Here is a 27,985-nt window from a genome sequence, read left to right as displayed (position 1 = left end):
ATATGGACTGCTTTAAGGGGTTCATAAATATGAATTGCTGATTTCCCAAGAGAGTGGCGTCCAGGAACTTTAGTCCCTTTTCCTTATGCAGGCTTACTGTCGCCTAGGAACATGGCGAACATTATGAGGCAATGGGTGAAGCAATGGAATGAATGAATGTTATATTCACATTTAATTTTACAAGAATAGGTTTGCAATATGTAATCACTCAGGTGGCGAGCATTTTACTTTTCATATAACAGACCTCGTCTTTTTAGTGCATCAAGCTCTGCAATGCTGACAAGCAACCAGATCATCATGAACATAAGGGTGGGCAAAATTCAAACAGATTCCCTTTGAATTTCACCTTCCAGGGATGCAACCATTGCCCTCTATGTCACTCTACCACCCTCCCCTGTGCCCCAGTGTCTCTTGCATTCTCAAATTGGCCAAGCACTTTACTCTCTCAGAAATTGTGCTCTCTGTCCTCATGCCCTCAACAGGATCTTTCCAAGCCCCTGATGGCCCCTCCTTATACAACCCTCAGGCAGGAGTCTCCTGCCTCTGTAACTTTCCATACCAGCCCCTTTGTTCTCTTGACAGAATTAGTTACAAAGAGCCATTTGTAGATAATGGTCTTGTTGGGTTTTGCTGTGTGTGTGTGTTTGTGTTTTCTGTTTTCATTGTAAACTCTGTGAGGAGAGACTGTGTGTAGCTCTGAGCATGGCATTAGCAGCCACTCCAGGACAAATAGTTGCCAAATCCATCTAGGAGAGAGGGGGGAGGGCTATGCTGAATCTCCAGTTCCCAGGTGAGTTGTTTCTGTTTCTGTTTTTTATCTGCTCTGCTCTAGGTGAGGCTGGGGCTGAAAGCAGTCGCCTCATTTGTCCTCATTCCTCCATCTATGTAGTTGGAAACCTTCAACTCTGCTAGTTCATAGGCATGGGGAACGACTGGAAGAATGGCAGGGTAGGGACACACAGGAAGCCAGCCTCACCACCCTGCTGTAACGCTCCGCCCACAGGACCTCCCCACAGCCTATGGTGAAGAGATGCAGGGTCACCTGCAGGACAGGGACACAGTGTCCGCTCCCCAATCTCCCTCTCAGATAAGGTCTTACAATTTGCAGAGTCTGAATATTCCCCATGTCTGAGTGAGAAAGAGAAAGGCAGCACAATGTGTCTGAGGCTGCCTGTCACTACTTGAGCCATGTTAAGCAGAGACAGGGTTGAACCACACAATGAGTGTTTATCCAAGGATGCGGTCAGTATGGGGAGAGCAGTCGCTCACCCTGGAAATTCGGCTCTCAGCCTCTTGGGGAGAAGATAGCTACCTGTAGCTGCCAGCTGCAAGTGTCACTTGCAAAGGGGAGGGGAGGGCCTACTATCTGCCCTTCAGGAGCTCAAAGGCTGACCACAAGGAGGCTAATCTTCCAAGACTTTAGGAACAGCTCAGCCCCTTCCTGGGATGAGATTAGAATCGTCAGCCTTCCTGAGAAAGACCCCAGGAGGGTGTCAGGGTGCAGGCACAGCTGCCAAATCAAAGCCTGTCCTGTGCCTGGTCTCTTTGCAAAATGCAATTCTTTTCTGAGTAATGGGCCATGGAGGCAGCCTATGTTTTCAGTAGAGCCTGTTTCATCCTCCAGTGTCCTGGGGCCTCGTATTTATAGTTTGTAAGTAATGATTAAACAACTGCGGCTCTATTCTTATTAGAGAAGCCCTTCCCCACTATGAGAAGCTGATTTCCAAAGACCCCCAGGAGATGCCTCAGGCCAGCCTGGATGACAAGGCTCTGCCTCAGCTTTGCTCTTCCCCTCTCCCTCTCTCCTCACAAGCCTGACTTTTGTCTCCTAAAGAGACTATGGAAAAGCAGGCAGCAAAACCTGTCAGACTGAGCATGCCAGGCCCCCTGTGCGCCCTGGAGGCGCCACCTGAGAGGAGAGCCCTGGGTTAAGGTTCAGCTAAGGGGAAGCTCTGCCAGAGCCTGAGCACCAGGCTGTGGCTGGTGCCTCCCCACCTCTCCTCAGCTTTGTTGGCCTGCTCCTCCTCAGGAGCCTCCTGCCCACTCTCTGTTTTCAGGCCCAGCTGTGACTTTGCCAAAGGGATTTGTTGGTGAGAGGAGAACCCCTTCCCGAGGGGGCAGAAAGGCAGGGAGGCTGCCATCACCTGAAGGCTTAGGGGAGGTGAGCAGAGCAAAGGCTGGATTCCAGTCTTGTCAAAGAGCTCTGGTGACCCAAACCCCAGGGGTAGACTGAGGAGGGCACCTGTGGAGAGAGACAATGTAATTGCATGTGGCCAGCTCTCCTCTGCCCCGGGGGTTACTAAAATGTCCCCATCCAGACAGTAGGGACAGTGGGCTAGCCCAGGGCAGGGCGCTCTTTTCTAGACAGGGGGCTGCGGTGGGGTGGGAGTGGGGAGCCAAGCCTGGCCCAGGGAACAAGGTAGGTAAGTGGCAGCCACAACCACAGAGGGGGAAGGGGTCCCCAGAAACACAGACCAGGGGTGGCGAATGGGACATTAGCTGGGGGTCTAGGCCTCCTGTTTCTCCCTCCACATTGGGACCGCCCCCACCCTCATGCCTGGAAGCACAGGGTTCCCCTGACAGTCCCCGACCCTCTGCCACCCCTTGCAGCCTGGTGGGTGTGGCACAGGCGCCCCTGTCCACACCTTCTCTCGGCCTGTTAAAACACGTCCCCCCCTTCTGTCCCCTGATCTTGGTTTGTTCCTGGTCTCCAGATCTTGAGAGATTTTGCCCCCAAAGGAACAAGGGCACAGTCCCAGGAAGCTTGCCGGGCGGCGCCCCCCACCTCTTACTTCCAGCCAGCCTCCCTGCTGTGCAGGAGTCCACCTGGTGAGGAGCACTACCTGTGGAAAAGGTAAGCGCACACTCTGGGTTCTTGCTGTCTCCAGGGATGAACTTGCTGTCTCTGGGGGTGAACTTGCTCTAGTCACTGGTAACCCGCAGCCACACCGCGCGGGCTTTTTCCATCTGGAAATGAGTTCCCACCTTGTTGTAGTGAAGGCCTGAGGTCCAAACCTGGCTCACTGGCGTTAGGCCTTCCGCTTGCTGTGCCAGAGTGGCAGCTCGCAGAGGAGACTTACACGGAACAATACATGGAACTCTGGCGTCGGCCTTTATTGTGTGACCTCAGCTGGCCGAGTTTGCAGTTGACCAAGGGGACCCCCAGAGCCCCGGCGCCAACTCCCCCGGGATCTGGGTCCTCAAGTCTGTGGGCTCTCAGGCCAGCCCAGCCTTGCTAAGCGCGTGGAGGGCAGAGAGGGGGCAGAAAAGTGGCTGCTGGACTGTGGGCAGTGTCCGGGAGGGAGAGGTCGCTTTCCGCAGAGCACCAGGGCCGTCACTCATCATTGTCCTCTGGTTCAGCTGGTGAGAAAGCGGTGGTCAGGCTGGGAGATAAGAGGTGACTTCCACTGAGAGCAGCAGAGCCCTCTCCTGGTGTGAGTGTGCGTGTTCCTGAGTGTGTGTGAGTGTGAGTGTATGAATTCTCACCTGATGATATGTTCCTGGGTTCCTTTTCATTCCTACTACTGATTAAGGTATTACATATGTGTTCTTAACCCCTACTATCCCCACACCCCCACCCCCACCCCGCAAGCATGCCCTCACGCTCACCCCCTGGTGTCTGCGTCCATTGACTAGGCTTATAGGCATACATACAAGTCCTTTGGTTGATCTCTCCCCCTTAGCCCCACCCTCCCCTACCTTCCCTCTGAGGGTGATGGTCTGATCCATGCTTCTCTGTCTCTGGATCTGTTTTTGTTCATTGGTTTATGTTGTTCATTATAATCCACAGATGAGTGAGGTCATGTGATATTTCTCTTTCTCGGACTCACTGACTGACTAGCTTTGCTTAGCATAATGCTGTCCAGCTCCATCCATGCTGTTGCAAATGGTCAGTGCCCCTTCCTTTTTTGTGGCAGCATACTATGCCAGTGTGTAGATGTACCACGGCTTTTTAACCCACTCATCTGCTGACCAGCACTTAGGCTGTTTCCAAATCTTAGCTATTGGAAATTGTGCTGCAGTGAACATAGAGGTACATGTATCCTTTCAGATTGGTAATTCTAGGTTCCTGGGATATATTCCTAGAAGTGGGATCACTGGGTCAAATGGGAGTTCCGTTTTTAGTTTTTTGAGGAAACTCCATACTCTTCTCCATAGTGGCTTCACCAGTCTGCATTCCCACCAGCAGTGAAGGAGGGTTCCTTTTTCTCCCCATCCTCACCAGCACTCGCCCTTTGTTGATATGTTGGTGATAGCCATTCTGACAGCTGTGAGGTAGTACCTCCTTGTCCTTTTGATTTGCATCTCTTGGGTGATCAGTGACTCTGAGCATGTTTTAATGTGTCTCTTGGCCTTCCTTTTGTCCTCTCTGGAAAAGTATCTATTTAGGTCCATTGCCCATTTTTGTGATTGGGTTGTTTATCTTCCTTTTGTTAAGTTGTATGAGTTCCCTGTAAATGTTGGAGATGAAACCCTTATCAGAGAGAACATTGGCAAATATGTTCTCCCATGCAGTGGGCTTTGTTGTTGTGTTGTTGGTGGTTTCTTTTGCTATGAAGAAGCCTTTTATTTTGATGTCGTCCCATTTGTTTGCTTTAACTTTATTTTCCATTGCCCCAGGAGCTGCGTTGGTGAAGAGATTGCTTCAGCATATATCTGAGACTCTGCTGCCTATGGATTCCTCTATATATTTTTCTGGTTTCCAGCTTTCTGTTTAAGTCATTATCCATTTTGACCTTATTATTGTGCATGGTGTAAGTTGGTGGCCTAGTTTCATTTTCTGCATGTGTCTGACCAAATTTCCCAGCACCATTTATTGAAGAGACTGTCTTAACTCCATTGTATGTTTTGGCCTCCTTTGTCAAATATTAATTGAGCTTATTGGTTTGGATTGGTTTCTGGGTTTCTGTTTTATTGCATTGGCCTATATGTCTATTCTTGTGCCAGTGTCAGGCAGTTTTGAGAACAGTGGCTTTGTAAAACAGCTTGATATCTGGTACTGAGATCCCTCCTACTTTGTTCTTCTTTCTCAGGATCGCTGCAGCTCTTTGGGGGTTGTTTGTTTTTTAAATATATTTTATTGATTTTTTACAGAGAGTAAAGGAGAGGGATAGAGAGTTAGAAACATCAATGAGAGAGAAACATAGATCAGCCTCCTCCTGCACACCCCCTACTTGATATGTGCCCCCAACCAAGGTACATGCCCTTGATCGGAATCGAACCAGGCACCTTTCAGTCCGGAGGCCGACGCTCTATCCACTGAGCCAAACCTGTTTGGGCTCAGGGTCTTTTTTTAATTACAGATGGATTTTTGGAGAGTTCATTCTAGGTCTGTGAAATATGCTGTTGGTGTTTTAATGCGGAGTGCATTGAACATATAGATTGCTTTGGGTAGTATAGCCATTTTAATGAGGTTGTTTCTACCAATCCATGAACAAGGTATGTCCTTCCATCTGTTTATGTCTTCCTCTATCTCTTTTTTCAACATCTTCTAGTTTTCTGAGTGTAGGTCTTTTACGTCCTTAGCTAAACTTATTCCTAGGTGTCTTAATTTTTTTGGTGGGATGATACATAGGATTCTTTTTTCAATCTCCTTTTCTGTAAGTTCACTATTGGTGTGTAAAAATGCCATATATTTCTTGGCGTTAATTTTGTAGTCTGCTACATTGCCAAATTCATTTACTAAGTTTATTAAATTTTTGAAGGAGTGTTTGTGGTTTTCTATGTACAGTATCATGTCATCTGCAAATAATGACAATTTACTTCTTCTTTTCCAATTTGGGAACCATTTCTTTCTTTTTCTTGTGTGATCGCACTTACTAGGACTTCCAGTACTGTGTTGAACAGGCGTGATGAAAGTGGGCGTCCCTGTCTTGTTCCTGTCCTAGAGGGAAATGGTTTTTGTTTTGCACTTTGAGTATGTTGTTGGCTGTATGTTTGTCATATAAGGCTTTTATTATGTGGAAGGATGATTCTGCTATTCCTACTTTGCTGAGTGTTTTTATCAGAAAAGGCTGTTGCACTTGGTCACATGCCTTTTCTGCACCAATTGATATGATTGTGTGGTTTTTCTCCCTCAAATAGTTTATGTGATGTTTCACGTTCATTGATTTGCAGATTTTGTACCATCCTTGCATCCCTGGAGTAAATCCCACTTGGTCATGGTGTATGATCTTTCTAATGCAATGCTGAATCCAGTTTGCTGAATTTAGTTGAGGATTGCAGCATTAATGTTCATCTGAAATATTGGCCTGTAAGTCACTTTCTTTGTAGTGTCTTTTTCTGGCTTTGCGATTATGGTAATGCTGGCTTCTTGAAAAGAGCTTGGAAGTATGCCGTCCTCTTGAAATATTTGAAATAGTGTGAGAAAGTTTGGTTTTACTTCTTCTTTGAATGTTTGGTAAAACTCCCCTGTGAAGCCATCTGGTCCAGAGCTTTTGTTTTTTGGAAGCTTTTTGGTTACTGTGTCAATTTTATCAGTATTTATTGGTCTGTTCAGGATTTTTGCTTCTTCCTGATTGAGTTTTGAAAGCTTGTCTTTTTGTAGGAATGTGTCCATTTTATTGAGCTTGTCCAGTTTGTTGTAGTAGAGTTGTTCATTGTAATTTTTTACAATACTTTGTATATCTGTGGGGTCGTTTGTTACTTCAGCTTTCTCATTTCTGTTTTTGTTTATTTGGGGGCTCTCTCTTAGTTTCTTGCTGAGCCTGACTAGAGGTTCATCAATATTGTTTATTCTTTCCAAGAACCAGCTCTTGGTTTCATTGATCTTTTGTATTATTTTTTTTTTCATCCCTACGTCATTTATATCTGTTCTGACCTTACCTTTATTATCTCTTTCTTTTTGTGTACTGTGGGCTTTTTTCTCTAATGGAGAGGCACTCTGAAGCCCAGGACAAAACAACTTTTATTTACTTGAATACACATTTGTCCTTTAGCAAAACAAACAGGCATATCAATGGTAAAGTTTGGTAAACAATAGAAGAATTTTCATGTTAGGAGGTTGCCTTCAGCCATTTTTCCCACAACAGGATAACAAAATGCTGATTTTCTGCCATGCTGAACATCAAAGTCCATTCGCCTTCTGTGGGACTTCTCCCATTGATATGTTAACTACTTTTGGTCTTTGCCCCATCATTTCCCCCTTTTTGTTTTCTTAATTAATTTAGAAAGGTGTATACTATCTTCTGGGCTCAGATTCTTTTAAGACTTGTGATTCTGCTTCTTCAGACTGGAAGAAAACATAGAAGAACAAGAAAGAGAGACAACATTGCTTATTCTAAAAAGCAAATGTAAGGAGATTCAATGAAAAGGATTGAGTTCTTTCATGTCCTTTTAAATATCGTTTTCAGCTATATAAGGAATTTGTCCATAGTAGGCTTCTTTTTGGGCTATCAGTTCTTTATGGGTCCCTTTCCAGTCACTGTTCCCTTGTGACATGACAGCAATGATGTTCGAGTTCTGGATGGTGGGCAAACGGTGAGAAATGACAATGCAGGTCTGACCTCTTTGGGCTTTGTCAAGAGCCACCGGCACCTAGGCACAGCTGATGACTGCTAGCATGGCAAGGCGTGGTCACCATCCCCCATCTCTAGATGTTTCTCCTCTGTCTCCTCAGCATGTTGCTTGGGGCACTGCTATCTGTAGTTGGAGTAGTCTGGTCAGTTCCTCTCTCAGATTCATGTTGCAGGAATCCACACAGGCTTGGAGGAGTTTTCTGGAAATACACAAGCATATCCTTGACCAAAGATTAATAAAGGGACCCTTCCTTAAACCAGACTCGGTACCTTTCCATTTAACCAGACCATTTTGCTTTGGCTTATTCTGACACCAGTGTAATTCTATGGGTGTCTTTCCATCAGCATTACAAGGGTAAAATTTAAAGTAATTAAGGCTTGGTGTGGTCTACTTACAAGAGATGTCTTCACTATTCCGCCACTTTTGTTTTCCAAGTTGGGATTTTAGAGCCCTTGTAGTAGATGTAACATGCAAGGAGGGCATTTCTTCATAATCTGTTTTGCCGGCTGTACAATATTTTGGCAGGCTGATGTAAAAGCTTGTGAAATTCTGTGACTTGTTTAATAAAATAACTTACTGACAGGCATATTCATTTCCTTTTGTTAAAGGACCAGGACTTGTTCAAATAGTATAGAAAGGCTTCGGTCACTGAGCCATTTAAATTGAGTAGTTGCAGTTCTGTTTACCAAGCCAGCAGCATAAGCAGATAAAGAGAGAATATGAAGAGGCTTTTGGAAATCCTGCAAGTCAGCCTTGGTCGTTTCTAATTCGATTCTTTGCACAGAAGTATGACTGGTCTGCATGACTTGGTCTGAACTCATTGCAGTATAAGCAGCTTTACCATGAGATGAACTATCAGTAAAAACAGTGACCTCTCCAGGAATAGGTTTCTGCCTATTCCAACTATGTTCCCTGAATATTCTTTTATTTTCATTTGCTCATTTAAATCAGTCTAAAACAAGGCTTATTTCCTATCTTCCTTTCTCATTGGGTGGGGACAGTGATTGACTCTAATTGGATTTTTGCTATCAGTCTTTGAGTATATTGACATAATTTTTTTTTTTTAGGAAAGCATAATGCAAATTGTTTTCTTTTTGAGGACTGATACATTTATTTTTATATGCAGTTTTCTAGATATTTGAAGGGAATCTCCTTCTGTTTCTGCTTCCAGAGAAATTTCTAGGCCACAGTTATGGAGTTTCTTTTAAAAGCCTTTTTCTTTCTTTTAAATAGTGCTACAAACTTGGTTTCTTTTCGGAATTACCAATTGGAGAGAGATATGCTGGCCAATGATGTAATGCATACAGATTAAGTAAAACTATCTTTTTACTTATCGTGTCTTATTAATGGTGAGATTTAATGCTTGAATGAGTTTTTTTTTAAGATATTTTTATTGATTTTTAACAGAGAGGAAGGGAGAGTGATAGTTAGAAACATCAATGAGAGAGAAACATCAATTAGCTGCCTCCTGCACAGTCCCCACTGGGTATGTCCCCGCAACCAAGGTACGTGCCCTTGACAGACTTCTTTTTTTGTTCTGGTGAGACTTCTTCTCCAGATGTCCCACATTGGGCGCCAGAATGTTGCAACCTTTTGCTGCAATGATTCAGGATCTGGGAAAGGAGCTGCACACAAATGAATACATTAGACAACAAATATAAATTTAGAAGGCATTGGGGAGCCAGGCGGAGACCTTTTTCTCTTGGGGAGAGGCTCTCTGAAATGCAGCACCCATCAGCTTTCATTTACTTGGCTGTAGGTTTCTCATATATGCCCTTTAGCAAAGCAGACAGGCATATCAGTAGTAAGGTTTAATCATCAGGTTAGCAAGATTGCGTTCAGCCATTTTGCCAACAGCCGTGTAATATACTGCTGATTTTCAGCCCTCCTGAATATCAAAGTTCATGTCAAAGTTCATTAGCCCTCCATACATACACACACACACACACACACACACACACGTATACATACACACACACATATACACACACACATACTACTGTTGGTCTTTGCCTCAAGCACTTTACTCTGAGGTTTGACAGTGTGATCAATGCTTCTTTGTGTCTGGATGTCTTGTTGTTCATCAGCTAATGTTGTTCATTATATTCCACAAATGAGTGAGATAATGTGATATTTATCGTCCTCTGACTGGCTTAATTTGCTTAGTGTAATGCTCTCCAAGTCCATCCATGCTGTTTCAAATTATAAGAGTTCATTCTTTGTTACAGCAGTAGAGTATTCCATTGTATAGATGTATCACAGTTTATTCATCCGTGCATCTGCTAATGGGCATTTAGACTGTTTCCAAATCTTAGCTATTGTAAATTGGGCTGGTATGAACATACAATTGCATATATCTTTCCTGATTGGCCTTTCTCATTTCTTGGGATATATACCTAGAAGAGAGAACACTGGGTCAAAGGGGAGCTCCATTTTTAATTTTTTAAGAAATCTCTATATGGTTTTCCACAGTGGTTGCAGCAGTCTGCATTCCCACCAGCAGTGCACAAGGTTTGCTTTTTCTCTGCATCCTCACCAGCACTTGTGGTTTGTTGATTTTTTTCTGAAAGCAATTCTGACATGTGTGGATGGTACCTCATTGTCATTTTGATTTGCATCTCTTGGACTGTTCGTGCCTTTGAGCATTTTTCGTATGTCTCTTGGCCTTTTATAGGTATCCTTTTAAAAAGTGTTAATTTAGGTCCTTTGCCCATGTTTTGATTGGATTTTTTATCTTCCAATTGTTAATTTGTGTGAGTTCCCTGAAAACTTTGGAGATTCAACACTTATCCGAGATACCATTGGCAAATATGTTCTCCCTATGCAGTGGGCTTTCTGGTTGTTTTCTTCAGGATTTTGTTTACTGTGCAGGTTTTTATTTTGACGTAGTCCACTTGTTTATTTTCCCCTCTGTGTGCATTGCCTTTGGAGCTGTATCAATAAAGATACTGCGAAGACATATCTGATATATTGCTACATAGGCAATCTTATAAGTTTTTTTTTTTTTATAGATTCTCATCTGATGTTTAAGTAGATCCATTCTGAGTTTATTTTTGTGAATGGTGTAAGTTGGAGGTCTAGTTTCATTATTTTGCATGTATCTTTCTAATTTTCCTAACATTTATTGAAGAGACTGTCTTGACTCCATTGTATGCTCTTGCCTCCTTTGTAAATTAATAATAGAGCATAATGACTTGGGTACACTTCTGGGTTCTCTGTTCTGTTTCAGTGGAGTATATGTCTTTTCTAGTGCCAGTAGCAGGCAGTTTTGAGAATGGTGGCTTTATAATATAGCTTAATATCTGGTATTGTGAGCCCGCCAACTTTTTTCTTCTTCCTCAGGATTGCTCAGACTATTTTTACTCCATTTGAATTTTTTCGAGGATTTTTTTGTGTCTGTGAAATATTCTGTTGGTATATTAATGGAGATTACAATGAATCTATAAATTGCTTAGGGTAGTATGGACATGTTAATGAAGTTAAGTCTACCAACCCATCAACATGGTATATTAATCCATTGGTTGATATCTTTATCTCCATTTCAATGTCCTGTAGTTTTCCAAGTGCAGTTCTTTTACTTTCTTTATGAATCAATAAAAATGTACAGTTTTTAATTATAAACCTTGTTTTCTATCAAAATTACTTCTTGCGTGAATTGTGGGACACCCTTTACTTAGGCGACTCCTGTGAAAGGGCCATTCGACCCACAAAGGGGTCGCAACCCACAGGTTGAGAACCGCTATTCTAAAATGTCACTTAAATCTAATGGATCCAGTGTGTCCTTTAGAGGCTCTGCATCCTTGTTATTTTTTCATATGGAAGATCTATCCAGTGATGTCAGAGGGGTGATAAATGTCCCTTACTGTGACTGTCCTTTTGTCACACTCTCTGTTAAAGTCTTCTAGAATTTTTGTTTGTTTTGATTTTTTGTTTATTTGTTTGTTTGAGATATATAAATTGAGGTGCTCCTATGTTGGCTGAATATATGATTACTAGGGTTATATCGTCTTGTTGGTTGGTCCCTTTAGTATCATGCAGTGACCTTGATGGCCTTTATTTTAAAGTCTATTTTGTCTGATATGCATATTGTTACTTCGGCCTTTTTTTTCTTTTCCATTTGCATGGAAATTTTTCCCATTCCTTCACTCTCATCCTGTGTGTGTCTTTTGTTTTGAGGTGGTGCTCCTGTAGACAGCATATACTTGCATCATGTTTCTGTATCCATTTTGCTCCACTACACCTTTAGATTGGAGCATTGACCTATTTACATTTAGGGTTATTATTCATAGGTATTTATTTATTTCTTTCCATTTCGTTTCTGTGTGGCTAAGTTTCTGTCTCTGTTTCTCCTTCTCATTACAGCAATCTCTGTAGCATTTCTTGTAAAGCTGGCTTGGAGATGATGTACTCCTTCAGCCTTTTTCTGTCTAGGAAGCTCTGTATTTGACCGTCTATTTTGAATGAAAGAATTGCCAGATATAGTAATCTTGGTCTCAGATCCTTGCTTTCCATTAATTTGAGTACTTCATGCCATCTTCTTCTGGCCTATAGAGTTTCTGATGAGAGATCAGGAGTCAGCCTTATGGGAACTCCTTCATAGCTAACAGTTTTCTTTTATCTTACTGCCTTGAAGATTCTCTCTTTCTCTTTAATTTTTGGCATTTTAATTATGATGTGTCTGGGCACGGGTTTGTTTGGGTACTTCTTCTTTGGGGTTCTCTTTGGCTCTTGATCTTGTGTGGGATTTTCCTTTACCAGGTTATGTAAGTGTTCTGCCATTGTTTCTTCAAAGACCTTCTCTATGCCTTTCTCCCCTCCTGCCTCTTTTGGCACACTGGCTATTCTAATACTGTTATGTAAGTGGCCCTCCTGTTTGTTTGTTTGTTTGTTTTAAATCTTAATTTTTCTGTCTTTTTTTTATTGGGTGATATTTTTAACTCTGTTCTAAATCAGTGATTGGATCCTCAGCTTTCCCTAATATCTGCCTATTCCTTCTAATGTGTTCTTTATTTGTATTATGTCATTTTATATCTTTTTTTATTGGGTGATATTTTTAACTCTGTTCTAAATCAGTGATTGGACCCTCAGCTTTCCCTAATATCTGCCTATTCCTTCTAATGTGTTCTTCATTTGTATTATGTCATTTTATATCTTCTTTTCGTAGTCACTATATCTTTTTATATGCTGTTGAGCTCTTTTACCTTCATAACTCTGATGTCTGATTCAGATAAATGTCTTCTCTGTGCTTCATCTCTCTCAATATCTGGAGAATTCTCCAGTTCTCTCATTTGAGGATTGTTTATTTATTTCCTCTTTCTGGCTTTCTGTGTGGGTTTGTGGTGACAAGTTAGGTAGACCTGTCTGCCTATCAGTCTCTAGTGCAGAATATTGTTAAAGGATGTTTCTGACTAAGTAGGTCAGGCAAAGACTCAAAGCATCCAGAGTCCTACTCTGTCTATAGACTGATAGGATTCCAACTTAACTTGCTTCCAAGGCAATGGTCCTCAGGTTATAGCAAGAGTTTGTTTCAACAGGGTGGTGCAGTTGCCTCTGTGTGTAGGTTTATTGTTATTTATAATCTCTTAAGTGTCCTCAGGGCAAGGTGTTTCCCAGTAGTGTGTGTTAATTGTCTCTCCTCCAGGAAAGGCAAATGTCTGCATGGGAAAGATTTTCTCTGCTGCATGAGGAAATGACTCCTCCCAGGAAGCTTGAAGTGTCTGTCTTCTGTGCTGGAACCCTTGAGTCCCCAGTTCTGGCTTTTACCCTCACAGCTCCAGTCCACTTCACCCTCCCTTTGCCAGGGCACAAGGGGTGTGGCTCCACAGGGAAATTTGTGCGCTGGCTCTTTAAGAGGATACCTGAATTTCTAGCTGTCTCTCCCTGGCAGACAGTGCCCTGCTGCTATTCACATCCACAGGTTATATGGGTACCCTCCTCAGTTCTGGTGCTCTCTGCTAGGAGGCCGAGCTTGGGGATTAGACCCAGAGTTCTCAGTGGTAGTCCACCACAGCTGAGATATCTCTCCGAGACTTCAGTTGCTGTCTGTGGGTGTCAGGCCCGCCCCTTCAAGCCTCCTCTCCTCCTACCAGTGTCTAAGTGGCCTCCACCTTCGGTCCTCTGGTGTCAGGGTTCTCTCCTGTGAGTTTTCCATTGATTATTCAGGAAGTTGTTCTGTATTTTAGTTGGAATATCAGTTTGTTCCTGGGAGCATGTCCCTGCAGCATCCATGATTCTGCCACCATTCTTTTAAATATATTTTTATTTATCTCAGAGAGAAACAGAGAGCAAGTGAGAGTTAGAAACATCAGTCATGAGAGTGATTCATTGATCAGCTCGCTCCTGCAAGCCCCAGACTGGAGATTGAGCCCACACTCAGGCAAGTGCCCTTGACCTGAATCGAAACTGGGGCCCTTCAGTCTGAAGGTCGGTGATCTGTCCACTGTTCCCAACTGGCTAGGGTTCTGCCACCTTTTTCAATCTTCTTCAGAATCCCTCTGCATTGTAAAGTCCCTGCTAACATTCTTGTCCAATACGCTCCTTTTCATGTGGTTTCAGGATGGAGTTGTGCATGAAGGCCCTAATGTCCTGTGAGTGCACATTCTGATCAATAGCACCATCAGGAAATGTGCATTGAGGGATGCTCAGTAGGCATATAGTACCAGAAACCTGCCATGTATCTTACTGTTTCTGTTTCTGTTTGGATCATGATGGAGCTCAACTAAGGCTCTTGTTTCAATTAGGGGTAGGCAGGATATACTCTTCATTTCAACCCATGTTCTTCTGAGAAACTTTGGTAGTCATGCCCTACTCTAATATGTATTAGGCCATTCAATTATAAGGCCAGATCTTTTTGTAAGGACAAGGCATTTATTTTTATTGAGTGAAAATTCTAATTAACACATTAATATATAAAGATATAATTTGTACTTCCAACAATCATATACGTATTGAAGAAATATGGAGACCAAATAACTACATCTTAATCAATAGGATACAAGTACAGTAGTTCCTCGCGTTACATTGTTGACGCGTTCCTGCAGTGGGATGTAATGCAATATTCGCGTAAGTCAGAACCCACCTACATAAGCACATATGTCACTCACATGGAGCACACATACACAGCAGTAATGGTGTGCAACAGTAAAAAAAAATTAGAAGAAAGATAACAATTGCTGACCTTTCTTGTGGTAAATGAATATTAAGAAAATATAAAGCACATATGTGCATACGTAGAAATATCAAACTTTTTTTTTTTTAATAAATAAATGGGGAATGGCAACGTAACCACAAAACTTATGTACTTCGAGACCAATGTAACCCAAGGAATGTCTGAATTGTCACAGCAGGCTGAAAAGTGATCAGTGTGGATTCAGATGGCCTGTTTTTAATGAAAAGAAGGTTGGAAAGGGACACTTGAGTCAGGCATTGAGAGTTGCTAAATCAGAGCGTGCACATAGTTGTGAAGAAATAAGGTAAAAGTGACTTATTCATATTACTAAAGAGATGTTTTAAAGTCTAACATAGAGACCCTCACTATAAATTATGTTGTAAAATTGAAAGTATTGATAGCATCAGTGTAGTTAAGAAGAATATGCCTCTGCACTTGAATATAGACAAGCATCCTGCCCATTTCAATTTTGGATGAGCTAGTGAGCAAAGAAAATTAGTGATAGGCTCCCTTAGGGGCATTAGTGGAAAGAATTAGCACTGAAGCATAGTACTGTTTGTGGGACATGTAATAGTTCTCATATTTTGAGGGAGATTAGTGCCCTTCATATAAGCCATTAAATAATACCGCTAAAGAGCAGTAAAATCTGAATGGCCATCATTACAAAATTCAGGTTATACCTTTAAATTATTCAGCATTAGAAGAGAACCATGCTAAATCGGTGATAAATAATAAAATGACTAGAAGCCTGGTGAACGAAATTCAAGCACTGGTGGCGTCCCACAGCCTGGTCTGCACCCTCACGCAATCTGGGACCCCTTGGGAGATGTGGGACTGCCAGGTTAGGTCTGACACCTCCTGAGGGATGTAGCAATGCACGAAAGGGCAGGCAGCCGGGCAGGAGCCCAAGCTGGAGCCAGGTGCTCTGTTCCCGCTCATCCAAGCCCCACTCCACCTGCCACCACTGCTTCGTAGCCTTGTCACATAGGCACATAGGCAGCAGAGGCTCTTGCTGTCACAGCTGCACTTTCCAGCCATTAGCCCGCCTTCTGGCTGAGTGATGATCTTGCTGTGGGAGAGCCTTGACCACCTGGGGGAAGCTCCTGTGTTGAGCGTCTGCGTCCAGGTGGTCGGTGTGCATTGTACCAACCACTCATAATGTCGCTTACGCTTTTATATATATAGATATGTGTGACCAATTTGGCATGTCCTGGCCCAATAGAATATTAGTATTCACGGATGATATCTTGCCACTATTAGAATACCAGTGGCCAGGTGCATGGATTTGTGCCCATTGAAAGGAGATTAATTAGAAGAAATATTTTAGTACTGCTGTTTGCCCTTTCTCTATAATAGCAGTGTCAACCAAATTCAGATTGACAATGACGATTTGAAACACATGCATGCAAATGTCGCCAGCAAGAGCTTCAAACGTATGGCACATGCTCGAGTCACCTTAGCCATATAAATGTGTGTGTGTGTGTGTGTGTGTGTGTGTGTGTGTGTGTGTGTGTGTGTCTTTAGATAGATAGAGAATAAACTTGCTTAACTAGACCTGCTTTCTGATTTAGCTCAACTTTTTCCAACCCATTGAATCACCTTAATTTCTCTTCAGGGTAATTGTCAGCAACACAGCAGTAAATGTCAACACAAAGCACATTATTATTGTAGTTCATGCGGGGAGAACAACGGGTAAAATATTTCACTGCAGCAGTTTTTGACTTCATTCAGCACAGTGAGAAAACCTGAAGTCATTTTCAAGTTCCACCATTTCTTCCTTCTTTTCAGTCAGGTCAAGATTCTAAGCTTTCAAAATCTCCGTTTTCTGGCTAATGAAGAGATAAGAGGATACCTCCGAGTTACCATCTACCTACACCAGAGCTTTGAGTGAGGGGCGGGGTTGCGCAGGGTGACACCCACTGCCCCATCCGTGATTGGAGGAGGCTTTTGAGGAGCCCAGCCAGAAACAGCAGGCTGGGCCTGGCCAGGTGCCTTCTGTACCACATGCTCACATGACCAGCGCCTGGGCATGAGCCCAGTGTGCACCCAGTCAGCACACCAGGGCCTGGTTGCATGCACCAGTGAGCAAGCACCTTGCCTGGACTCAGCAGGCTCTGCACCACCTGCTCCTTCACAGCACCAGTCTCAGAGCCAGGGAGCATCCAGAGTCAGGCTGTGTTGGGAGACTGGGGCTCCTGGGGGCAGCGCGCTTCCTCTCAGTTCCACTAGGGGGCCTTCAGCTGCAGGGCGCCTGAGGATTCACAGGGCTCCCCAGGGCCATTGCACTAGGAAGGACAGGGCAAGCAGGATGATCCAGGAGGCTTTTAGCTTCACCTCGGTGCAGGGAAGTGGTGATACCTAGGACACAAGGGCACAGGAAGTTCAGAGGGCAGCTTTGGGGCTGGAGTGGGAGGACTTCATGCAGGTGGGGGAGGCTGAGACCCTGGAGCTGAGGTTGGACACAGGCCAGGATATTGGGCTTGATCTTGAGTGCGGGAGAGGGGAGGACTGGGTGGCTGCAGAGCAGTGTGTGCAGGGAGAGGAGAGTGAGGTGCAGCAGGGAACCTTTGCTCCTCAAGGGGAAGACAAGGAGGGCCTGTGGGAGGAGTTCCAGGCACAGGCTCAGTTTATCCTGAGGACAGAGGGCCTTCTGCAGGTGGTGCCATGGCAGGCCAAGTGGGCAGGTGAGGAGGTTTTCCCAGATCTGCAGGTGGGGAGGCAGGAGGAGGTGGTGAGTGAAGAGCTGAGGCTGGAGGCACAGGATCCAGGTGACCCACAAGGGAGTGACCACCAGGAGGAGGGGTGGATGGAGGAGCAATTAATTGCAGGGGAGCAGTTTGTCCTGCAGGGGGAGGGGAAGTGCACCATGGAGGCAGTGGAACAGGTGGGAGAGGTGGAGCCTCAATCAAGGCCAAAGCAAAGCCAGAAGAAGAGGAGCCAGTGCAGCAGGAGCAGGCCCAGTCAGGGCCCGGGGCCAAGTTCACCTGGTCCCCTCTGGAGGTGCTCCAGGCCCTTCAATTGGAGATGGAGCCCATGAACGAGCAAGCCAGCAGGGCCTTCTCTCGGCTCAGGTGCAGGACTCGGCAGAGGCTCAAGCCCTATTTCAAACGGAGAAGCCTCAATATCCGGCGCATCCCTGGGTTTTGGCTCACAGCTGTATCCTTGAGGGTAGAGGAGCAGGATCACAAGGAGCATGGGACAGTGCAGGAGAACGGTGTAAGCGGGGATGGTTCCCATAGAAAAGAACATTGAGGACAAGCTAGGGGCAGTGCGCCCCGGTCTGGCCCAGGATCCTGGAGACACCCTCTGTCTTGTACAGGCACCATAGAAGCATTACCAGGGGGTCCAGGGGCAGAGCTCCAAGGCAGAGGCACGCATACAGCAGGGGCTGATGCCCACAGACAGGGCTGTGTTGCACGGGCTGTTCTGGGACTAACTAATGCTGCCTTACAGGCTGTCTCTATGTCCAGTTTCTCAGTCAGAAGCAGGAATGTGTGATGTGTAGCCTGTCAAGCCCTCAGCACAAAACAATCTGGTGGGCATCAGGGTCTGTCAGGAAACAGAGTGGTGCTGTGCCGCTTTCTGCCGTTTATGTGGAAGGAGTGGCCTTAAGGGAAGGAGAGGCCAGGCCAGGCTGCTCTTTCTAGCTGGTCCATGCCCAGCTCCCAGGTTGGAGGCTCCTTGACCCAAAGCAGTTTGTCAACCACCCAGAGTTGTCGGCCATGATCAGCGTCCAAGATGAAAATATGCTCGGCCATGTGATCGATTTGAAGGTAAGTGCACCTGCTCCAAGGAGTAGTGGAGGGCAGGTGGGGAAATGGCCTGTCCCTGAAAACAGCTACAGGCGGCAGCACTGGGCAGCGATTTCACTCCCTGTATCCACTTTCCTTCTGCAGGTGAGGGAAGTCAGGCATCCCTGGGGTTGCTGCACCATTAGCCTGTACTTCCGCAGCAACCCCTACTTCCACAACCATGTGATTGTGAAGGAGTATCTCCTCACCCTCACAGGTAAGAGGAGGCTCCCTGCATGGGCTGCAGCTGGTGGTGGGCAGGGATGGAAGGCGATGTACCCAGCTTCACATACCCCTCTCCTGCAGGATACAGGTTGTCCTGTGCCACTCCCATTCAGTGGTACCAGCATTATGAATGAGAAGTCTACAGCCACAGGCTCCAGGACAGCAGCGCCAGCTTCTTTCACTGGTTCTCTGACCACAGTGTGACAGCATCTGGCAGGATTGCTGAGGTGGGATGTCGCTGGCCATGCCAGCATACAGCTTCCTGTGTCCGCCTGCTGCTTGGGATTCTAGTCTGGTCCCTGTGCTCTCCTAACCCAGGTCTGTTTGCCCTACCAGATCATCAGCAAAGACCTGTGGCTCAATCCCCTGAAGTACTATGAGAGGATGATGGCCCCTAGTGAGCGGACAGGACAGGTGAGGAGGGGATGCCTGGGTTCTCCCCTGGTGTGCTGCCAGGTTCCTGGGCCATTATTTTTCTCTCACAGGGACACCTGGATGCTGGGAGGGAAACAACCTGTAACACGAGGGCCGCAGGGTGTGTGGCTGAGACAGGAACTACCAGTACAACAAGGGCAGTGCAATTCCAGCTCAGGCAGGGGGGCTTAGGCAGGAGGAGGGAGTGTGCATGTCCACTGTCACTCAGAGTCAAAGCAGATTACCTCAGCCCCTCCTCTGAACTCTCCCTCTAGTCCGCCCACAGCACCTTCAGGCCTTTCCACCTGGCCCTCAACAGGGGCTGCCATGACATGTTCTTCCTATACTCCTTTCCACAGGTGTTTGTGAATTTTCCTCATGCTGAGGCCTAGGCTGCTGTGCTGCCACGCCACATTGCCCTGTTGCTGCTCACCACCATCTCCTATTTCCCCAGGGTCTCCTCTTCCTCCTGGGGCCAGTGGGATCAGCCTGCTCCTTACCAGTATCTTAGGGGGCAAAATGTGGGCCACAGAGCTGGAGGAATCCTTGTTTTGCAGCCTTGTCAGAGGTGCTTCAATCCTTTTATCCATTTAGGTTTTCCAAGGAGAATACCTCATTTGTTTACCCTCCCTAACTGGAAAACAGGGCAGCATGCCATGACGAAATAACACACTGCTTCATTTTGTATGCAGTTCACTTCAAAGACTTCATGCACATATGGTCATAGACACCCTGGGAAATTTAGGGCCATGAATATAACTCACCATCCAAACGGACTGCTTTTCTGTGTTTGTTGTAAAATCAGACAAGAAATCCCATGTTGCAGAACACTTTCTTCTGAAAACTTTTTGTAATGTTAGTGTTTAAGGTTTTACAAAAAGTAATATATATGTCTCTTTCTTTTTTTCTACTGACCTTCCCTCCGGCTTCCTCTATCTCTAGTCTCTTGTTCTTGTCACCCACTCCCAGTGTCTTGCCTCTGTTGGTCTGTTGGTTGTGCTTATATTCTGAATATGTTAACAATACAATATGTAAAATTTAAACATTTCAGTATATTGTAATTTAAATCAGCACTTAGGAAGCAACCTTGTACAATTCAAACCTTGCCTCCAATCCTGAAACTTCATAATGGTACCTACAATTCTTGTTGCTTCCCCCAAACCTACCATTTGCTTTTTGTCATTCTTAAATAACAGAAGCCAAATTGCTTACAATAAAATATTGTCTGTACCTTATCATTTTTATTTTCAGTGTCTAATTCTTCTGTCACAGGGGCTTCCCCTCTGACTCCCCAAGTGCCCAATCAGGTGAGCTACTGTACTGCATGATTCACTCTCTCTTGCATACATGGTGTATCCTGTGATCGCCGCCAGCACCACACTCAGGACCTCTTACAGGGGTGTCCCATCGGCTGTTGCAGTAATTGCCGTGCCCCCATCATACCCATCTCCTGTGTGGCTGTAATAATCATCACAGGAACTGGGCCACCATAAGTCAGAAGGGGCCTTCGTGGTGGTGGTGCCCAGTTTTTTATTGGAATGTTGATCTTCCTTTTGTTTAGTGGATGAGTTCAGTATGAATTTTGGAGAATAGGTCCTTATCTGATATAACATTGGCAAATATCTTCTCCCAGGCAGTGGACTTCCTTGTTTTGTTGTTGTTGTTGTTGTTGTTGTATTTGTTGGCCGCTTCTTCTCTGCAGAAGTGTTTTAATTTGACGTCGTCCCATTTGTTTCTTTTCTCCTCAGTTTCCATTGCCCTAGGAGCTGTATCAGTAAAGGTATTGCTGAGACAGATGCCTGATATTTTGCTTCTTCTAAGATTTTCATGGTTACCCACTTACTTTTAAGTCCTTTATTCATTCCCAATTTATACTTGTGTATGGTGTCAGTTGGTGGTCTAGACTAATTTTTTTTGCATGTATCTGTGCTATAAGTCCAACACCAATTATTATTATGTTTTTATTTTGGCTTTGTAATATCTTCAATGAAACAAAATAAAATTTCCTCTATGTTAATTGAGTCATACTTTCTCTAAATCTGGCCTTTAAAAAAATCCCCTGGGGCACAGTCCCATCCGTTCTTTGATTTTCCTTCCACTGATCCCAAACCTCGGCTGTAGTCTGTGTCCTTGCAAAGGACAAAAGCAGACCCGGAGGCCTCAGAGCTGCCCGCAGCACCCTCCTGCCCGCGGCACCCTCCTGCCCGCGGGAGGTGCAGCGCCCATCCCCATCTGGACCTTGGCTGCCAGGGACAGTCAAAGCCTGAGAATCAAAGTGGCAGCATGTCATCGCCTTCACCGGCCTGCCTCCAGCAGCACAAAACCAGTCCTCCCTGCCAGTGCTCTGGGGACCGGCCCTCAGGGCGATGTGGTGGTGCTGTCCCCTGGCAGCCGAGTGTCCCAGGCTTGTCTTTGGGGATCTCTGTGTCCATGGTATAAATGCGAGTGAGATCAGACACAATGTTATCAATGATTGGCTTGGTAAGGTCGCCACTAAACACCTGCCACCATGGCTTCTCGGCCATGGCCTCAGCGGGCACCTGGACCCCATAGACCTGCAGGGCCAGGTGGAGCACCGCCACCGCTATGTGCTGAGCCTGGAACCGGAAGCACAGCCCCCCGCGGTAGCTGTCCCGCAGCAGGGCCCAGGCAGTGACGGAGATGGGGGTCCGTTGCCAGCTGTAAGGATTCAGCCAGTTCTTGAGAGAAATCAGGTAGTGGAGCAGGTACCTGTGTGGGTGCTGAAAGGAGACTTGGAAGCGCAGTACCCGCAGCACAAGGAGCTCGCACTGCACAATGCTGTCCTGGATCACCCAGACTAGGGAGTCCATCTCCAAGGGCTCGCTGCCTGGGTGGAAGTACCTGTTGGACACGTTGATGATGTCACGGGTTCGCAGGGGCTGTTCTTCCACTTTGCCAGCCAAGTAAAGGGCAGACATGGCGACCAAGTAGGGGTCATAGGCATCCAGGTTGATCTCGCAGAAGAACTTATGGTAAATGGCACAGGCGGTGGCGAGGGGAATGGACTGCATCCCTAGCTTGACACCTGCCTCCATGATGAACCTTCTCACGCGGAAGTGCACCCTCGCCTGGGGTTCGGGCCACCCCTTGGCGCCTGGCGCCGCGTCCTCCTCTCTGCAGCTGTCCAGGCTAAGGTCCTCCATGGGGCCCTGCTGGGAGGCCCCAGACCCCGCGGGAAGGGCAAGAGTCTCCAGTGCAGTGCCTGTGCCAGCAGAGTCCTAGCACAGTGCGCAGCCGCCCCGCCGCGCCCCGCCCCGCCGCGCCCCGCCCCGCCCCGCGCCGCCCCACCTACCCAGCCCTGCCTAGGCCTGACTGCCATCCAGGTTCCAACACCAATTATTGAAGAGACTGTATGACTCCATTCTATGCTTTTGCCTCCCTTTGTCAAATATTAATTGAGCATAATGGTTAGGGTCGACTTCTATGTTCTCTGTTCTGTCCCATTGGTCTTTTTGTCTGTTTTAGTTCCAGTAAGAGGCAGTTCTGAGAATGGTGGCTTGTAGTATAGCTTGATATCTGGTATTGTGATCCCTCCAAATTTGTTCTTCTTTGTCCAGATTGCTGTAACTATTTGGGGTCTTTTCTTAAATTCATAGGAATTTTTGGAAACTTTCTTCTAGGTCTGTGAGATACGCCATTGACATTTTAATGGTTAATACATTAAAACTGTACATTGCTTTGGGTACTATGAACATTTTAATGATGTTGATTGTACCAAACCATGAATATGGTATGTTCTTCTATTTGCTTTAGTCTTCCTCTATCACTTTTTTTCAATTTCCTGTAGTTTTCCAGAACAGGTTTTTACCTCCTTAGTTAAGTTTATTCCTAGGTTTCTTAAATTTTTGTTGCACTGCGAAATGGCATTTTTGTTTGTTTGTTTCTATTTCTGAGTTCATTATCCGTGTATCAAAAAGCCATAGAATTCTGGGTGTTAATTTTGTACCCTGCTACATTGCCAAATTCATTTATTAAATCTCCTAGTTTTTTTGGTGGAGTCTTTAGGTATTTCTATGGACAATACCATGCCATCTGCGAGAATTATGACAGTTTTACTTCCTCTTTTCCACTTAGCATGCCTTGTTTGACTTCTTCTTGTCTGACTGCATTGCCTAGCACTACCAGTACTCTGTCGAACAGAAGTGGTGAGAGTGGGCATCCCTGTCTTGTTCCTCTTCTTAGAGTAATTGTTTTTGCCCATTGAGTATGATGTTGTCTGTAGTTTTGTCACATAAGGCTTTTTTAATGTTGAGGTATGATCCCTCTATGCCCAGTTTGCTTAGAGTTTTTATCAAAATTGAGTGTTGGATTTTGTCAAATGCTTTTCCTGCACCAATGGATATGAATCTCTCTCAATTTGTTTATGTGATGCATCACACTTATTGATTTCTGGATGTTGACTCATCCTACTTCCCCAGAATATATCCGCTTTGGCATGGTGTATGCTCATTTCAATGTAATGTTGCATCGCATTTGTTAGAGTTCTGTTGAGGATTGTAACATCTATGGTCATCAGAGATATATTGGCCTGCATTTTTCTTTCTTTGTGTTTTCTCTATCTGGCTTTGGGATTAGAGTAATGCTGGCTTCATAGGAAGTGTTGGGAAATGGTACTTCCTTTGAATTTTATGGAATAGTCTGAGGAAGAAGGTGTTAGTTTTTCTTTGAACACTTGGTAAAAGTCCCTGTGAAGCCGTCTCGCCCAGGCTTTTGTTTGCTGCAACTTATTTTTGTGACTGCTTGAATTTCCTGAGTAGTTATTGGTGTGGTCCTATGTTTTATTCTTCCTAACTGAGTTTAGGAAGATTGTATTTTTCTAGGAATATGTCCATTTCTTCAGGGTTGATCAGTTTGTTGGAGTAGAGTTGTCCATAGTATTTATTTACAATCCTTTTTATATCTGTGGGGTCTTTTGCTATTTTGCCTCATTCATTTCTGATTTTGTTTACTGGGGTCCTGTTGGTGAGCCTAGCTAGAGCTTAGTCAATCTGGTTTATCCTTTCAAAGAAATAGCTCATGTCTTTATTAATCTTTTGTGCGGTTTTCGGTCTCTATGTCATTTATTTCTGCTGTGATCTTCATTATTTCCTTCCTGCTGCTCAGTTTGGGCTTTGCTTGTTGCTCTGTCTAACTTTTTAAGTTGTGGGGGTTAGATAATTTGTTAACTGTTTTTCTTGATCTTTGAGTTAGGCCTGTAATGCTATGAAGTTCCCTCTAAGGACTACTTTCAGTGTGTCCCATAGATTTTGGACTTTTATTTTTAATTTTCATTTACTTGCAGGATGATTTTAATTTCTTCTTTAATCTCTTCGGTAACCCAGTTATCTATCTTTGTACATAAAAGCCCTGTGACCGGAATGGCAGAATGACCAGAATAGCTGGTGGCTATGACTTGTGTTGCAGCAGCCAAGCAGCCTTATCTGGGCCCCAATCGGCCATATCCCTGACCAGCCTTGCTTCCCATCTGCCCCCAATCCCCCATTCGGGGCAGGACTGATAAGAAAACCACTCACAGCCTTTCCCCTGGTCAGCCCCACCCCCTATATGCACTAACACCCAGATTAGAGGCATGGCCTTCTGGTTAACCGCCAATGGCCACTAACCGCTGCAGGCCTGGCCCCATGTGCCCCCATCTGGGGAGGCCAACCACAATGCTTCCATACAGGAATTCATACCCTGGGCCTCCATTTATTTAATAAAAGACTATTTAGCCTCCAAGTATTTGAATTTTGTTATATCTTATTGTAGTTTATTAGCAATATAAGAGGCCCAGTGAACGATCATTGTACACTTGGCGGAGTCCCTCACACTCTGGCAGCCTGGGAGACCTCAGGGGATGTCCGAATGATGGCTTAGGCTTAATCCCAGTTGCCAAACATGCTTAGCGCCTCTGTGGAGGTGGGAGAGATTCCTGCCACTGCTGCTCCACTTGCCAGTCGTCAGCACAGGATCCAGCTGAATGGCCCTGCCCTGTGGGAGCTCACTGATCCCCAAGGGCAGCTCTTGCATTGAGAGTCTACTCCCTGGGTGTCAGAGCACATCATAGCAATCAGTCTTATCTCTTTTTTATGACCTTTACTTTGAGATTTATTTTTTCTCTCTTTTCTAAATTGTTTTATTGCTTAAAGTATTACAAAGGGTATTACATATGTCTCCTCTTTCTTCCCCGCCCTGACTATCCCCTGGCCTCCCCTAACTCCCAGTGTCTTATGTCCATTGGTTATGCTTATATGCATGCATACAAGTCTTTCGGGTGATCTCTCACTCTCCCCGCCTGCCCCCCAACCCTCCCCGGCCTTCCCGCTGTAGTTTGACAGTCTGTTCGAAGCTGCTCTGCCTCTGTATCTATTTTTGTTCATAAGTTTATAATGGTCTTTATTATCCATAAATGAGTGAGATCATGTGGTATTTTTCCTTCATTGACTGGCTTATTTCACTTAGCATAATGCTCTCCAGTTCCATCCATGCTGCTGCAAATGGCAAGAATTCCTTCTTTTTTACAACAGCATAGTATTCCATCATGTAGATATACCACCGTTTTCTAATCCATTCATCTGCTGATGGGCACTTAGACTGTTTCCAGGTCTTAGCTATGGTGAATTGTGCTGCTATGAACATAGGGGTGCTTATACCCTTTCTGGGCTCAGAGGTGTGGCAAGCTTTCCTGCCCAGATCCCTGGTTTTTACCTTACCAGCGGAACTCTGCCCTTCCTGGCTGTAAACTCTCTGACCACCTGAGTGTACTTTGCCAATTCCTGGTGGGTGTTATTAGTTTCAGTTGCTCACTCCATTTGCTCCAGGATGTGCCCTTGGACGTGTATGCCTATTCCATCGCCATCTTGGCTTCTTGAGATTTATTTCTTCAAATATAATTATTGATCCCCTAGTTTTTTCCCCTTCTTTGCCTGAAAAGTATTTCTCTCCTTCCACTTTCAGTCCATGTGAGTCCTTATTCTGAGGTGGGTCTCTCATAGACAGCATATATATGGGTCTTGTTTTATTATAATTTTGGCCATTATATATCTTTTGAATGGAGTGCTTAGTCCATTTAGGTTTAAGGTTATTTTGATAGGTACTGATATGTTGCCACTTTTTTCTTTATGCCTGTGTTTCTTCTGTCTCTTCTATTCCTTCTTTTTACAACAGTCCCTTCAGCATTTCTTGCATTGATGGTTTAGTAGTGAAACACTCCCTTAGATTTTTTTTTTCTGTAAAGACACTGAATTCCCCTATAGTCTTGAATGATTGCCTTGCTGGATAAGTATTCCTGGATTTGGTCCCTTGTTTTGCATCACTTTGTATATTTCCTTTCATTCCCTTCTGGCCTGATCTGTTTCTGTTAAAAATCATTTGATAATCTAACAGGAGAGCCTTTGTAGGTGACTCTCTGTCTCTCTCTTGCAGCCTTTAAGGTTCTGTTTGTGTCATTATTGTTTGCCATTACAATTACAATGTGTCTTGGTATAGGTCTTATTGGTTTCATCTTGTTTGGGACTGTCTGTGCTTGTGTGACTTTTTCTTCCCAAGATCAGGAAGGTTTTGTGATTATTTCTTCTAATAGGTTTCCTAATCCTTGTTCCTCATCTTGTCCTTCTGACACCCTTATTATACACATGTTATTTGTTTCATGTTATCCCCAATCTCCCTTAGGATATCCACCTGCTTTCTATTTTTTCTCTCAAGTTGCTGTTCAGATTGTGTTGTTCCAGGTGTGTTATTCTGCCCTGTCTCCTAAATCGCTGATTCAATGCTTTGCTACTTCTAGTCTACTATTGAAACCTTCCATCGTATTTTTTATTGTAGCTATTATCAATTTTTTTTCATTTGTCCTTGATTCTTATGTAAGTTGTGGATTTCCCATGCATCTGGTGTATGAACTTTATGACCCTTATTCTGAATTCCTTTTCGAACATATTGTATGTCTCCATTTAATTGAGTTCCTCTTCTGGCAATTCCTCCTTTTCTGTCCTTTGGGCATTGTTTGTTTGTCTCCCATTTTAGCTATCATGTCAGAACCCAGGTGCCAGGGTGTGATGGGCCAATGGCCACAGAGTGGATCCGCAATTCAATTGTACACTCCAAGACTCACAGGAGGCAATGGCAGTGGTGGGGGGCTGGAGTCCCGGTGTCCGTGGGTCTGCTGCTGCCGTAAAAAGGTCTTTGGCCAGAGTGGCTCTCAGGTGATGTGTGAGGCCCATCTGGGTAGAGGTGAGGCTGGGTTCCTAGTCATAGCAGCTCTCCCCTTCAAGATGGTTTGTTTTCTTAGAACCATATTTAACATCAAACAGTGCAGTAACATAAAAATACTAAAGATTGTGCAAAGAGCCGATTAAAAATAGAATGGAGAAACAAATCAGAACTATGTATACAGAGTTGCATTCATACTGGACATTGTTTTCTGTCATTTTAACTGAAGAAATAGTAAAAGTAAGAAACCTGAGAAGCGGTAGAGGAGGAATAAAGTACCTAATCATTTTGAATGAATGATTGTTTGTTTTAAAAAATAAATAGTTTATGTAAGCCGGGTGCACTGGAAAACATGAAATAGATGTGTCAAAACATAAATGAAGTAACAGACACATTCTAAAAAGTAATCCACATTGCCCAGTCAGTATTGCTCAATGGTTGAGGATAGAATTGTGAACCAAGATGGCCTATCATCTATATCGGGTCAGGACACATGCCCAAGGTGCTGGCTGGTTTGCCAGTAGGAGCCATTTAAGGAAGCCGCTGATCAAAATATTTCTCTTTCATCTATGTTTCCATCTCTATATCCCTCTCTCCAGATAACCAAGAATAAGCCTACTAAAAAACAAGAATGGAATTTATGTGCTTTCCCCTGGAATGT

At 44.7% G+C, this 27,985-nt stretch overlaps 1 protein-coding gene across 1 annotated transcript; it reads right to left on the bottom strand.

The window, feature by feature from the left end:
• Window positions 1-93: 93 nt before the first annotated feature.
• On the bottom strand, window positions 94-22,280 carry LOC308512360 (cyclin-Q-like; the record flags this gene model as incomplete). Its single annotated transcript, XM_081082130.1, has 2 exons — window positions 94-103; window positions 21,523-22,280. 2 exons carry the CDS (start codon window positions 22,278-22,280, stop codon window positions 94-96), a joined length of 768 nt encoding a protein of 255 aa, XP_080938256.1.
• Between the last annotated feature and the right edge of the window lie 5,705 nt (window positions 22,281-27,985).

Source organism: Myotis nattereri (genome assembly GCF_964212035.1).
Source record: "Myotis nattereri genome assembly, chromosome: Y".
In the NCBI taxonomy this organism is placed as follows: domain Eukaryota; kingdom Metazoa; phylum Chordata; class Mammalia; order Chiroptera; family Vespertilionidae; genus Myotis; species Myotis nattereri.
This window is presented reverse-complemented; position numbering and strand designations above follow the sequence as displayed.